Raw genomic sequence first — 15,490 nt, forward strand, 5'->3', positions numbered from 1 at the left:
CTAGAAAAGAGGAGTAAGAATTATTTCTATGGTGGACATTCATTCATTTCCTGGAAATAATACTCAGATTTTTGTCTCTAGTCCCCATCTAATGTCCATGCATTTCAGGAGGCCTTGTCTCCACACCAGATTCAAGAAGCAGGTCCGTGACCCCATCCAGGCCAATCAGAGTACTGAATTCATGAGCCTCAAAGAAATGCACGAGCTGCAGGTGGCCTGGGAAGAGGCCTGCTCTCTGTTCCCATGGGCCTGGAGCTACCAGAGCCAACCCCCACATACAGGCTTAAGAATGAAGCCAACGTTGTGCAAGGCAGAGCCAGAAGAAACAGTCTTGATGATATTCTTTGTGCTTCTGATCAACAAGCCATACCTGAAGTCTGGACTTTACAGGCACATGGGCCAAAAACCTTCCTTTTTTGTTAAGCCATTTTCAGTTGGCCTTCCTGTCCCTTGAAAACTAAAAGGTTCAAGACTGATACAATCTCTTCTCAGGTTTGTTGCACTGAATAAGTTATTGTATGTGACAGCGCCCTACAAACAATAAAAGTCTTTTGCAAACAATAAAAGCAGAGTAAAAGTAATATATTATCAACTTATTCGGGCAGCAAATAATAGTATTTAGAGTATAAGCCTAGACAACTTTCGATTATTTATAACTCTGTGATAAGGCAGAAAGAGAAGTTATTCTTGAACTTTAGTGTGATGCCCAATGATTTTCAGGAGCATCAGCATTCTGAAATGTGACATGCGAGGGAATGTCAAGTCACTTACAGAAAAGCAGCCCCAGCACAGCACGAATTCTGACAATGACCACAATCTTAGACCATGATGCACTATGACCATACAGAAGCCACATGTCTTAAAATGAGGAAGAGGTCTCGCTTTCCCAAATTTCACTTCTAATATTTTCTTAAATTATTGGTAATTATTAAGTCACGGAAGTAAAAAGGGTGAAACAGGTGGGATGGAGTACCAATGAACAATTAAAAAAATGTATAGAAACTACATATCTCTATCTCTATCTATATAGACTCAAAGGAACTGCAGCAAAAAGAGGTCAAATGAAAGGGAAAAGGATATCTCACGAATTCCACTGTAAACTAAGTCACTTTCTCTAAAGATGGAAGACATCTGTACTGAGATACCATACACAAAGCAGTTAATATAGGGACTAGCACCAAATGAGTCCTCAAGAGATGCCCAAGAGGAGGACGTGACCTTCCCCATTTCAGAGATGAGGAAACTGATGCCCTATGAGGCTAAGTCATCTGTCCAATTCCCACAGTGAGGGACAAATCTTTTGCTTCACTCTGTTTCTCTGGGCCAAGTCCCTCTTCCAAGGCCTCCTTTGCTCTGCTTCCTATGAAAGGACCAATCTCTAAGGGAAAGTACTCTGCTGCTGCTCCCTGGGTCAGCAGCAAACACTCTAGGTTTTTGTTGTTGTTGTTGTTGTTTTAATAAAAAATTTAAAGTTTTCTTTCATTCTGAATTGATGACTATGAAACTGTCTTGTGTAGATCTAGGGAAGTACCAATAAATAGTTGCAAAGAATGTTAACCTGAAAATGAAATCAGTGAAAAAAATCAAGGAAGTTATTTTGCAGGAAGTACACATTTCATAGGGATTTTCCAGTTTACATTCACCTAACCCTTGAGAACCTAAAAATAAGTCCCACTCACCCCTAGGCCCCACTGTGGAGTCTCTGGCGCCATTCGAGCATGATGAAACTTGGACGCTTTAAAGAATTTGCAGGTTTGGGACCGGTGCTTCTTAATGATGGGGGGTTCGCTGACCACTCTGAGGACTGAATGAAAGCTATTTAACTTTGACTAGAAAACTATAAAAAAAAAAAAACACTTTTTTTTTTTAATTTCAGGGAATTCATAAGTCACAGGTTAATAGTGCCCAGTTTAAAAGCAGAAGGGAAATATCTGTGAAAAATAGAAACTTAATGGGGACTACCTCAGGCGAGATACCCTATCTTTAGGGGTCTCCTTATTCTAAAATACCTTCTCCCACAAAATCTGTGGTTGAAAAATGCCAACACCTGCAGGAAGGTTGCTAGCCCTTCATTCACGTTGGTGACTTCCCCCACCCCTAACATCTCCCGTGGCTCAGTGTGGGGGACTGGATGGGATGGGAGAGGAGCCAGGTGGGTAAAGGTGTAACCAGCCACGCAGGGGGTAGGGCCGGCCAGAAGAGGGCCCACGGTATCCCTGGACACCAGTGGGTGTGAGGCAGAAGAGCCGTAGAGAAGACATCACAGATGACTGTCTTATTTCAAAATTCTAAGTGCTCAGAGCTGGCCCTCTGCCCAGGGATGCAGAAGGAAGAGCTCTTCCCATTTCTCTTGGACGCAGACAGCAAGACCCCCTTTCCAAGACTCCCATCTCATGACAGTAACAGCTTCTGTGAACTAGTCTGGGAACCTCACCCCATTTATGACACAGTTTCCTTGGGAAAATGAGTACTGAATTCTAAATCATCTGCTTACTAAATGAACTTTCTAAACATAATTCACTAGCACGTCACTCTGTGCTATCACTGTGTGTGCTCAGATGAACATATGAGCTTTTACAAATTTGGGCCTGAGAAGTCTGTGGACTCCCAATTCCTATGTACCTCAGAGAAGAGAGACTGGGCCCTTCCTCCAAAGCCATATCTCATTGTGAGTCTATGGGCAGCTGCTGGAAATGAAAGGCATTTTAGCTGGTGGTCTCTACCCATCCTCCTCCTCTGGATGTTGGTTAACAGGGCTCCCACCGAAGGTCACCAGTTTATGCTCTTACTGTAGCCCCTCTTCACCAGTGACTTGCTGGCTAAATGGGAGTTTATCACTTAACTTTTTTTACCTCTCTTTTTATAGCTGCACAATGAAGCTGGGCTGGCAAGTGGAGACAAAAAATGAGGGTGCTGAGCTTCTTGGGAAAATAATATGTACAGATGGATATTCCCATTTCTAGCAGGCAGGGTAAGATATATAGCAATTTGCTAATCTGGTGTTAATGACATTTAAATTGACTCCTCTTCGGGGAAGAATGGAAACAATAATGCTAATATTGGATGAGTGCTTCTGAGTCTAGAAGACATTTTTATATTAACTATCTCACTTGATCCTAGGAAAACTTGGGAAAGCTTGTATAATAGGCATCCCTTTTACCTCTGCTTAACAAAACAGGGGACCATTACTCTGAAAAGCCAAATGACTTGTCCAAGCTCATCCAGGGAGTGAGAGAGGCAGTGGTCAAAGCCAGGTCTTCTAATTTCAAGTTTGATCTCTTTTCTACTTGTTTTATTCCCTGTCCTGTTTTTCCTAATTGAATCTATCATCTAACGGGTCACCAAAGGAAGATTTTAAGTCTGCACTATGGAGAAGAGGCACAAAGGATTAGAGGGCCCAGAGACACCCTATTCTCACTTAGTATATCAAACTAGTCCGACTCAGGTATGTCCAACTCCAGCTTATCCAGCCTATCTTATTCTAAGTCAGCAAAGGGCAGGTTCCTTTTTATTTTTTTCTTAAAGATTTTATTCATTTGAGAGAGAGAGAGAAATAGCGAGAGAGAGCACGCACGGGCGGGTGGGGTCGGGGGTAGAGGTGGCAGCGGTGGGCGGGCGGGGAAGAGAAGCAGGCTCCCTGCAGAGCTCGATCCCAGGACTTCAGGATCACGGCCTGAGCTGAAGGCGGACGCTCAACTGAGTGAGCCACCCAGGCGCCCAAAGGGCAGGCTCCTCAGGGGTGCTGGAGACAGGGGAACATGAACCATCTCATTCACAAATACTAATGGCTAATCATTGGGGAGAATTTTATTATTAGGAAAGGAGAATGAAACCTCAGGTTACTGTAACATATAAGTGAAGGACAGTTCATCTTTTTTTTAAATTAATTTATTTCCTTGAGAGAGAGAGAGAGAGAGAAAGAGTGCCAGCAGGGGGAGGAGCAGGAAGAGAGGAAAGAATCTGAGGCAGGCTCTGTGCTGAGCACAGAGCCCAACGTGGGGCTCAATCCCACGACCCCGAGATCACAACCTGAGCTGAATTAAGAGTCGAATGCTCAACCAACTGAGCTGCCCAGGCCCCCCAAGGACAGTTAATCTTTAACAAAATGATTTCACCTGAGAAAAAAATTTTATCTTCTTTGTCACAGCCTAGAAAAACTATCCTAGACAGACCAAACCAACCTAGAATATCTCATCCCCACCACCAGCATTTTCGCTAGAACACTGCACCTGCCAGCCCACGTAAGAGCAGGTGTGTTGACGGCTACCGTAGTTTCCAGTTCAACCCAAAGAAAACAGCCCATCTGTAGGCCCTGTTGAGGGTGGGCCCTAATTTGTTCCTCAACTATCTGGTCACCATGTTCTGACCTTTAGAACTGGCCACAGGTGACTGGAAGAGGAGAGGGCAGTCAGCCTGGAGGCAGAAGGCAAGATGGTGGGCACTGGAGAAGTCCTGCTACTACAGGGCAAGGAGAACCTGGTCCCGGAGAAGCCTCCTGCTTGTGTGCACCCCAAAAGTGAAGCCCCATTAGTAGAGGCAGACTGAGCATGTTTATCCCTTAAACCTAAAAACCACAATTAATCATAACACTGATCAATATACAGAATAAAAACCTCACATTACAAACTAAAACAAATTCCACAAAAATACAGGAAAATATAAGTAAATATTTGTCCAACTATGAGCACTAAAACACTAAGATCATCAAAGGCAGAAATCATTACAGAAACCATAAAAATGAGGACATACACATCTACCACACAGCAATGTCATATAATTGAAAGGTAAACGATAAATTCACTAGAAGTTAACTTTCCTTACTATGTAAGAAGTGTTTAAACAGTCAGGAGTTCGTGAAATACAAAAATACCAGTAGGAAAATGGACACAAACACACAATTCACAAATGAGTGGGTCCTGGCTAAAATAAGTACATAGTGACCTCAGCTATCAAGTATCAAGTATGGAGGGGTACAGACTAGGTCATTAAGAGAGGCTGTCTTTAGGTTGGGAGTTGTGGATAATTTTTACTTTCTTTGTAAACAAAGAATTCTAGAGTTTCTGTACAATGAACACGGACAATTTTGGTAAGCAGTTATTAAGTAGAAAACTAAGTTCAGAACACTGTGGGAAATGTGAAATATGGAAACAACATCTTCCCCGTCAAGGAACTTTTCCTAGGGCTACAGGAATCTCTGGTTAATGGCTTCCAAGTAAATTACCACTAGCATTGTTTAGGAAATACAATAAGATGAGAAGAATGGATTCTTAAAAAGCTTATGACACATTATGAAAAACTTAGAAAAAAATCCACTACTTATTTAATTTTTTGATACAAAAAAAAAAAGAGTTCTTTTCTCGAATGATCTCATTTATAGTTAGGGAGAAGTTCCCTTATAAAACATTCTGTCAATTAGGGTGCAAAGTTAATGCATAGTCTAACTATTAAGTAGTTTATTTCTTCTAGAAACAGAAGGTCTGAAATGTTTCTTTATATACTCTTTTTATCTTTCCTAAAACAAAATGTAGCTCTACCCCCCATTTTTTACAACAACTTTTAAACCTACAAGTGAAGTTCTCTTTTGTACAAAATTATTTCACGGTTGTTACTTAGCTACATTTTCATCTGCTTCCTTGGACAGAAATTCAGTGTGAGAAAGGATTTCTGAGATCATTTGATACCTCCCCCCTTGACTGAGATGAGGGTTAAGGCCCACAGAGGTTCAATTATGACAGACAAGCTAAAAATAATCCCGGCTAGCATAGTTTATTGCTTCTTTAGACTCGTTCTCATTTCAATTTTATACTCATAAACTAGCAGAATTCTTTGCCATTACACAGTAGTTTGACTCACGTGTTCAGTTTAGTGTTAAACAGTGTCTCCCATCGGGACATGCCAGTGATCGTCCCCCGAGGTGATGCTACATTGAGGGCCCAGCACATAGGGCCTGGTGACCGGTGCGTCTGCAGAACCTTGACGGCTACTGCCACAGCTTGGCCACAACCTGAATGGGGCAGGCATGAGGCAGAGAACTCAAGTATCTGAATTATATACCGACTTTCAGGCAGCCCTGGTGTGCTACATGCCATTTTTAATTTCCAAAAGAATCACAGACTTACAGCTTAGGTTTAAAAGTAAGAAAATAATTTAGAATTTGGGGCTTTCTTCCAAATAGCAGAGGATCCAAGTGCGCCATTAAGGTGCAGAATGGATACATCTTTAAGAAAAAAGGAGGCTCTATTTGAATTACATTTTTTTTTTTAGGTCACCAGGGTAACCTTCAGTACCCCTGGTCTGGCAGACTACAAGCTCCTTGAAGGCAGACTACAAGCTCCACTTTCCTATTTTTTCTTTTTTTTTCCCCTACCAGAGCTCCTGGCACAGAGCCAGCACTCAGCAACTTGTTCAAGTGTGATGGTGAGAACAGATGGGAAGGATCTCCAGAGGGTAGGAGTGCCTGTAACCAATGCTCTATGAGATAATAGCTTTGTGCTGACCCTGAAATGCCCCAGCTATATACTGAGTTCTATTTACACAACAAAGTTATTACTTAGTAAAGCAATTACTTTGGTGATTATTGGCTATTCACTTTAATAAAGAAATAATAAAAATAATAAATAATTTTTCATTTCCCAAAAGCCCCAGAGCTTTACATCTGAGGGAAAAAACAGCTTCGACACAGGGACCTGGGTTTGTAAATATGAAAGCCAATATTTTTGAAATGGAATATAACTGAGTGCAATCAAAATTTACTTAATGCTTTTCATATTTCTCAGGAAAAAAAGGTAATGGAGAACAAACACCACAGAACAAAACAAAAGGTAAAACCCTCGGAAAGACTTCCCGGCTCCATTCCTAGCAATAGGTCAAACACTGGGGCTACAAGGGCCTTGAGATTTCTTATGAGAAACTGTAGTAAGAAAAATACAGTGACTCATCTCATAATAATGCCCTTTCTTCCCAAAGTACACATCACAATTCCCACATCCCTGGCACATGGGCACTCGGTACAGAGCTATTGCAACACGGAGCATCTCCCTGCACCAACGCCCCTCGGTGGGCAACAGAAATCCCAATGCTGGGGTAACAGACCTCCCTGGTGCTGGGGGAGGGTGTGAGGGGGTGGCATGGCTGCACCCGTTCTGCCCTCCAGAGGGAGATTACTCCCTTTGTACTGCTCGATCTGGAACAGCAGTTCTTTTGTGCAACCACCTTTAAGAACCGGGGAGCGAAGGGCAGCTGGCTTCCTTCTATACAGGCTGAAAGGACCCCCTGGCAGAGCAGTTCTGAATAGGCACTCCCAGATTTCCTAACCAACTGTCATTTAGACATGGAGGAACCAAAAGGAAAAGGAAAAGAAAAAGAAAAAAAGAAGGAGGAGGAGGAAAAGGAATCTGCTACTCGAGGCACAAGCGAGGCACCCAGGCTGTTGCTTGCGTACTGGCTCACTCCCCCATCACTTCTGGGGCCATGGAAGACTGAGTTCAGTAAACACTTACAGGAAAATCACTGATGTTTATTGACAAAAACGCATCTCCAATACAGCTCTTTAGGAAGCCAATTTCCCAGGCCTTGCCCAGTCAGACATTCCTGGAGAATAACTACCAACGGAAACGAGATGGATCCTGCCCTCTGGTGAATATCAATGTAAACTGATAAAGAATTCAAAGCTTTCCAGAAGTTCAAGGAATATGCACACAAAAGCCAGATATTACTGGCTTTGGGCATTTGAAATATATACCAAGGAGTATGCAGGCCTTCTCTCAGACAGAAGGCAATTCTGGGAAGGAGGGATGGTTTATTGAGCCTCAAATGGCTGAGACAGCTGGGCTCTGCAGAAGTCAAACATCAATGAGGTGAAAGCTCCAAGGCACCTGGAGTGGAAGGACCATGTTTTTGGCTTGATGGGCAATTTGCAGGAGGACCCCTTGCTAAGCCTGGATATTTCACTGTTTCCTAGGGACAACAAGCTTAAGGAAGTGGTGGACTGGAGGCCTGAAAGGAGAAAGGGGTACACAGAGCCTGTGTCCAGCAAGGGAGCTGGTTAGTGGTGCTATGTGTTAGCTGACTTCCGTGTGCGTGGCTGGGAAAGTGTGTGTACGTGAAGGCACAGTCAGAGGTGCAGAAGAAGAGCAGCTGAAGAGCCAGAGACAGAGCACATGTAAAGAGTCACTGAAAACAATGAAAGACCCTCATGATATAAACTCTGATAGTGTTATCACTGGAAGTCAGAACATACTGAAGACAAGGGCGCCTGAGTGGCTCAGTTGGTTAAGCGGCTGCCTTCAGCTCAGGTCATGATCCCAGGGTCCTGGGATCGAGTTCCGCATTGGGCTCCCTGCTCAGCAGAGAGCCTGCTTCTCCCTCTCCCTCTGCCTGCCTCTCTGCCTACTTGTGCTCTCTCTCTATCTCCGTCAAATAAATAGATAAAATCTTAAAAAAAAAACAACAACATACTGAAGACAAGAAAACTGAACTGGCTTATGTAAAAGGCTCAGACTAGTCAACTCTTCAGAATGAAAATTCTTAACATTTAGGAAGTCCTCCAGATTACAGGATTTATATGACAGCAGCTATAGAAAACTCCGATCTGTATAAAGACCAGTGCCCCTAAGGAGGATAATATTTCATTTGTATTGAAATGTTTTAATTCACCCTTAACAATTTAAGATATTAAGTATTAATATTACATATCATACAAGATTTAATTTCTTCTGTATTCCATCTGAAGCAATGACACTTGCTGGAATAGCTAATTGTTTTCTTAAACCACAGATGAATTTCTTCACTGCTCTGAGAATCAGTTAAGTTATATTATAGTTGTTTGCCAACAGCATTACTACTTTAATATTTATTAATTTACTAAGACAACTCTAACATCCTGGGAACATTTCAAAGAATACACTTTTAATACTTTTCACCAAATTTGCTTGATTTATGCCATTTAATTGATAGATGAAGAAATAAGGGTCCCGCTGGCTTTTCCAAAGCGCTCATCTGCTCCAAACAAAAGCTTCTCTGCTCTTTACTCTTCCTAGGTCCCTATTCACCCTTTTAGTCTCTATGCATTTATTTAAGATGAGGTAAGAAGCTGGTTTTAGACCATGTGGGCCAAATTTCACATTTCATATGGATTAAAAAATAATAAACATAAGGAGTAATCTAATATTCCCATAAATTATTTTAGAAGCATAATAATCATGTCACACTTCATGTCCAGGTTTCATGTCTGCTAGATTTTTTTCCTCTTTGTTAAAGTTCAAGTAATATATCCAAAAATATGAAAAAAAGTTTGCACACAGATAAGTTCAGATAGATTGTGGACTGTGGCTGCAGCAAGAGACAGACAGAAAGACACACACACACACACACACACACACACACACACCCCCAAGTAGACTCTCTCAAGTGTATATGTTAAGCTTACAAGACAAAGCTGTAAGCTACAATATTGTGGGTGAGTTTTTTGTATCTATTTAACTGCATTGAGAACTCCAATGAAACACAAATGAAACAGGACCTGATGAAGCTTGAGACTAAGCCTGAGAAAAGAGATAGAAAACAAGCCCTATCAGCAAAGAAACAACACACTGGGGACAAGTACTGATTCTCATGAAAATGTCAGTGATTCACCATGGAATAAAATTCAAAAGCCACTGACCCCAATGAAAGCTTCCAGTGGAAACATGTGGATTTTGCTTCATTTCACTGAAAGACTTTGCTTTATCTCATTTGAATATTATCATAAGCACCATCACTGATTTTGTGATATGTTGCTTTCCCATTTAAAAATGACGTAGAAAAGATAAGGCTGATCAAACTAAATTTTCAAGGGGTCTTCAGGATAAAAAAAAATAAAAGCAAACAAAACAAAACACATCAGTTAATATTATCATGCAATAGGTAGGACATTTTTGGTCCCTTAAAACATGCACTGAATGATGGATAACCAAATGATAACTGAAGACAACACTTTTTTTGATTTTTACAGTAAGTTGTCATTTAAGCAGATTTATTTATATGTTTTTGTACATACCAATTCTTCATTCTGACTTGCCAAAAGATCACAACTGAATGAAAGCTGACTTACACAGACCACAAATCTGTCAGGAAATACACGGAGCTCTGCACAAAATGAAGAAAATCAAGTTACTAAAGGCATCAAAAATCTATGAACAGAGAAATGCTTGGTCCCAGATTTTTCAGTTATAGTTATAAGCATGTATGTATCAGACACATGTCTCTTCTCCTCCTTGCCTTTCAGTGTTTGCAATCAGCAGGGCGGGGCAAGCACAGAACTGTGGGGAGCACCCAGGAGGTTGCAAATTGGTCCACCTGAGCCCCTGGACCATTATATTATATCCCATGAAACCCCCAGGAAGGGCTTTTGCAGCCCTCCCCCTGTGTCAGTTTGCTGTTCTCTGACTAGAACTCACATTTGGGAAACAGGATCAACGTTCTCTAATGAGTGTGCAGATTTATACAGGAAGAGGAAGAATAGGAGATAAAATCTGAAAACCTGTTGACGTTCTTACTAATTATTTTACTTATCATCTCTTTGGTCAACTGGTCTTAGATCAGTCCCCTAAACTGGAGGGCAAATTCCCAATCTGAATCAGGCTATGAAAATAGCAGTGTCATTAATAGGAAAAATAAGGAAATAGTAAAATATGCGATAGCAAAGATGATACAATTACACTACAGTCCACTAATCTACCATTACAACTTCTTAAAGCAAAACCACTGACTTCTGGGTGGAGAAGGCTGAAGGAATCATAGAACTAGATGCCCCAACATTCAATAAAAAAAAGAACACGAAGTGGTAAATGTCATCTGTATCTTTCCTCCTCTCTCATCTGTCTATCCATCCATATTCACTTATGCAGCCTCCACCTATCTCTGGAGTGATGTTTAGCTGATGCTAATAGTGTATATTCTGGGTGGCAGGTGAGGATCTTCTCTCTTCTTTACACTTGGTTGTATTGCTCTAATATTTTTATAATACACATGTATCATACTGATATCACAAAGCCATTTTTCTAAAAGTGAAAACTTCCCTCTTAGATGACCAATATTTCTAAAGAGGGATGGTATGAATCAGATAAGTGAAGTCTTTTACATACATTGTTCATTTCCAACAATGGATGACAATGTGAGAGACTGACTGAGGTAATAACGCCTCTTAGCCTGATACACTCAGGAGCCAAGCGTGAAGGTGTTGATTACAGAGACACACAACTTAAACACAGTTAACACCATACCACCTGGCTAGGTTAATTACACCAAAGGCCTAATGAGTTGATGTTCTAGTAAGAGCCATCTCCTTACCTCTCCCCTAGACCACCACTGTGTCCTTGGTGATCACTCTTCCCTATTCTATTTTATCCTACTCAGTGCAAGCAGGTTACCAGTTCTAAAAAAAGAAAAAAAATACAGCTCCACTTATCCTGCTCAAAACCCCATCCTGGCTCCTCAGTATCTACCACAGACCTGCAGACTTCAAAGCCCTCCCTAAGTGGGACCTAACCTGTCATTCTGGTCTTACCCCCATTAGACCTCCCCATTTCAGAAGCCTGAGTGTGTTGAAACTCTGACCTCTCATGGATGTTTATCTGGTTAGGAGACTAGGAATAGACTTTGAAAACCCAAAAATAAATAAATAAAAGTCATTAATATCTATTCATTAATTCTTTTTTTTTTTAAGATTAGTTAGTTATTTATTTGACAGAGGGAGTGAGGGAGAGAGAGAGTACAAGCAGGGGGAGCGGCAGAGGGAGAAGGAAAAGCAGGCTCCCTCCCAATGAGCAGGGAGCCTGCTGCAGGGCTGATCCCAGGACTCTGGGATCATGACCTGAGCTGAAGGCAGAAGCTTAACTGACCGAGCCGCCCAGGTGTCCTTATTCATTAATTGTTAAAATTTCTTAAAAAAAAAAAAAAAGATTTTATTTATTTTTATTTATTTATGAGAGAGACAGAGAGCGCGTTCCTATGTGCAAGAGTAGGGGGAGGAGCAGAGCGAAAGGGAGAGGGAGAAGCAGATTCCCCACTGAGTGCAGAGCCCAACACAAGGCTCAATCCCAGGACGCCAAGATCATGACCTGAGCTGAAGTTAGATTCTTAACCAACTGAGCCACCCAGGCAACCCTAATTCTTAAAATTTCTTAATGAACTAAGTGGTAAGTAGTCTGCTTCTCACTTTCAGGAAGAGGGAAATGAGCCCCAGAATTCATTATCTGCCCTCTGCCCAAAACCTAACATTGCAATACAACTCAGTAGATCAGAATTCAAATTCAAAATAATCAGTTCTATCCAGTAATTCCTCTGATTTGTCCTTCCATTTCTTCTCTGAAAAATAAGAATGCCAAAATGATGAATTTTGAACATTTTGGGGCTAGGTATTGTATAAACAGAAAGCAACTTCTGTATACCTTTTCTTTGCATAGGTCATAACTGAGATTTTTATTGTTTTAATATTTAAATAAAGATTTAGGCAGTAACTATCTCTACCATACATAGTAGCTAGCCTTCATTTTAACAGACAGATACAAGGATAACTGGCTTATTTTACTAAGAGAATTGAACAAAGTGGAAAGCCCCATTAAGAGAGTAATATATTTAAGTGACACCTAAAGTTTAAAAAGTGCAGATCACTGTTAAGATTCCAAGAGCAAATCTTCGTACAGTTTATTTTCAAAGTCCCTGTTTCATATTTTATATATTAAAATCATCCAAGGAAGTTCAGTTAGATTTTCTTTTCAATGTTCAGATCAGCTTGGAGAATTGTCATTAGCATCTAACTTTATTGTTGTTGGCTGGACGTGTTTGACATCATTTCCCCAGTGGACTTCTTGACTTGTGGAAATGAGGAGGGAAGCTGGCCTTGTCACACACCTAAGAAGGGCTCTGACAGCTTTGGGCTGGGAAAGCATTTTCTCGTGTACACACTTGTTCTGTATCCCAGGGACTTGGTGTGCACAGACAAAGATGAAGTGATTCATAGTTTAACTGCCTGTCAAATCATTCTGGAAGCTCAATGAAAGTGCTGAGATGCAGCAGGAGAGTGAAGCACAATGTGGCTCAGCTCACAGTTCTCAAAATCAGTGAAAATTAAAAAACAAAACAAAAATCACAAATGTTTAGAAATATTCTTAATTACTACTTCAATTTCACAAAGGCAATGAAGCAAGTTGGAATCTTGGTTCCTTAATTTTCATTTCTTCTCTAGAGCAATTTAATAGTGCAAAGTGCCTGTCAACTCAAGAAATCAGTTTCTTACCAGTCCTCTGTGAACCCCCGAAACAGTGAAGGCGTATCCCTCTCTTGAGGAAATAGGCTGTGATTTGAAAGCCATAACCTATAAAATGAAAGAGGACATCACTGGACTACAAGCTTGTTTGCCACTGAATCCCACAAGCCTCCCAAGTGCCTACTACATAGTAGGTGCTCAATAATTATTTAGCAAATGAAAGAATAAAAGGAATCAATACAGGGACTCACTTGAGAGGAAAGAGTAAACATTACAATCTGAGCTCTCCTGGCCAGAGCACCTGGCTGGGATGGTCTCCCATCCCTGAAGTAGCTCAGTTACTTTATCTGTTCAATGAATTCAACCAAGAATTCTCTAACCAGTAAGGTTACCATTCCAAATTGAAGGGCAGATTAAGAGCTTTCCAGATAAGCAAAAGGTAAAGGATTCATCACCACTAAATGGGTCCTACAAGAAATGCTAATGGGAGGGCGGAGCAAGATGGCAGAGGAGTACGAGACCTGGATTTTGTCTGGTCTCAGGAATTCAGCTGAATAGGGATCAAACCATTCTGAACACCTACGAACTCAACAGGAGATCGAAGAAGAGAGTAGCAACAACTCTCTGAACAGAGAAACGACCACTTACTGGAAGGTAGGGCTTGCGGAGAAGTGAATCTGAGGCAATATTCGGGAGAATAGACGGTGGGGGAGGGGGCCTCCATCGGGCGCTTCTGGCAAGTGATAAAGCCGCAGAGCACAAAATCGGAATGTTTAGAAATCAGCTCCGCTGAGGGACGTTGCTCCAGTGGCTAAGCTGGGGGAGGAACCCTCGTGGGACAGTGTGGTCTCGGGACCCTCGGGGTCACAGAAAGACCGGGGGTGCCTGAGTGAGGCAGAGCTCCCAGGTATTGGAGCGGGGAAGCCGACTGCAGAGACGGAGCCGAGGAGCGGGCTCTCAGCTTGGGGTTGCCATAAACTGTGATCCGCGGCCCAGTTGGGCCACTGCTCCTGCAGCAGGGACCCAACAAGCGGCAGAGCGGGGACACACCCCTTCCTCTGCCGGAGGAGCGGCGCGTGAGCGCACCGCAGGGATCTGCTGGGTTTGGAGACTCCACATGGGGTTGGGTGCCAGAGACAGAAACACACGGTCACAGGCCGGGTGAGCACCGGGTGCGGACGGAGACCGGGGAGAAGGGAGTGACTGACTGCTTTTCTCTGGGGGGTGCACTGAGGGGCGGGGCACCAAGTTCTCGGCTCCTCCAGTCGGAGACTGGGAGGCCACCATTTTCACTCTCATCCTCCAAAGCTGTACCGAGAGCTTGCAGGGAACAAAAGCTGCCAAGAGCAAACCCGAGCAGATTGCTTAGCCCAGACCGACAAGGGTGGGGCAATTCCGCCTCCGGCAAAGACATTTGGGAACCCCGGCAACAGGCCCCTCCCCCAGAAGATCAGCAGGAACAGCCAGCCCAGACCAAGTTTACCGATCAAGGAGAATGGGAGAACTCCAGTGCTAGGGGAATACTGCACATAGAATTCATGGCTTTTTTTACGATGATTCATTAGTTTTACAAAGTTAATTTTTTTAACTGTTTTTTTTTTTTAATTTTTCTTTTTCCCTTTTTCAACCAACATCTTATCAATCCCTTTTTTAAAAAAAACATTTTTATTTTTCATTTTTAGAGTCCTATTCTATCCCTTCATAGTAGTTACCCTTATTTTTGGCATATATATATGTTGTTCTATCTTTAAAATTTTGAGATACACTTTCTTCTAACAGATCGAAATATACACTGAATCACTAGGATATGGCTTTGTTCTAGTCTCCTGCCTGATCACATTATCTCACTTTTTTCTTTAAATCTTCTTTCTTTGTTCAAACAACTTCTTACCAATTCCTTTTATAAAATCTTTTATAATTTTCATCTTTACAGTCATCTTCCATCCCTTCATTCTATCAACCCTTATTTTGTACATATGTAAGTCTTTCTTTCCTTAAAATTTTAGGAGGCACTTTCTTCTAACAGACCAAAATAAATCCAAAATCTGGTGTGTGGCACTGATCTATGCACTAGCCTGATCATATATGATCATATTCTGTTTTTTTTGTATTGTTCTGTTTTTGTTTGTTTTTATCTTTTTATCTTTTTTTTTTCCTCTTTCTTTTTTCTTTCTTTCCCTTTCTTTTCCCCCAGTTTCAGGTCTTTTCTGATTTATTTATATTTTCTGGGGACATTGTTACATT

At 41.7% G+C, this 15,490-nt stretch overlaps 1 protein-coding gene across 1 annotated transcript in view; it reads right to left on the reverse strand.

Moving 5' to 3' along the window:
* The window catches only part of SLX4IP (SLX4 interacting protein), a 189,540-nt gene that overhangs the window by 12,037 nt on the left and 162,013 nt on the right, over positions 1-15,490 (reverse strand). Inside the window, 2 exon segments of the mRNA XM_028112966.2 lie at positions 10,037-10,125; positions 13,277-13,354. Coding sequence (XP_027968767.1) covers positions 10,037-10,125; positions 13,277-13,354 — 167 coding nt within the window.

This window comes from Eumetopias jubatus, unplaced genomic scaffold (genome assembly GCF_037043125.1).
Source record: "Eumetopias jubatus isolate StellerSeaLion01/CBP00866 unplaced genomic scaffold, mEumJub1_p1.0 scaffold_9, whole genome shotgun sequence".
NCBI classification, from domain to species: domain Eukaryota; kingdom Metazoa; phylum Chordata; class Mammalia; order Carnivora; family Otariidae; genus Eumetopias; species Eumetopias jubatus.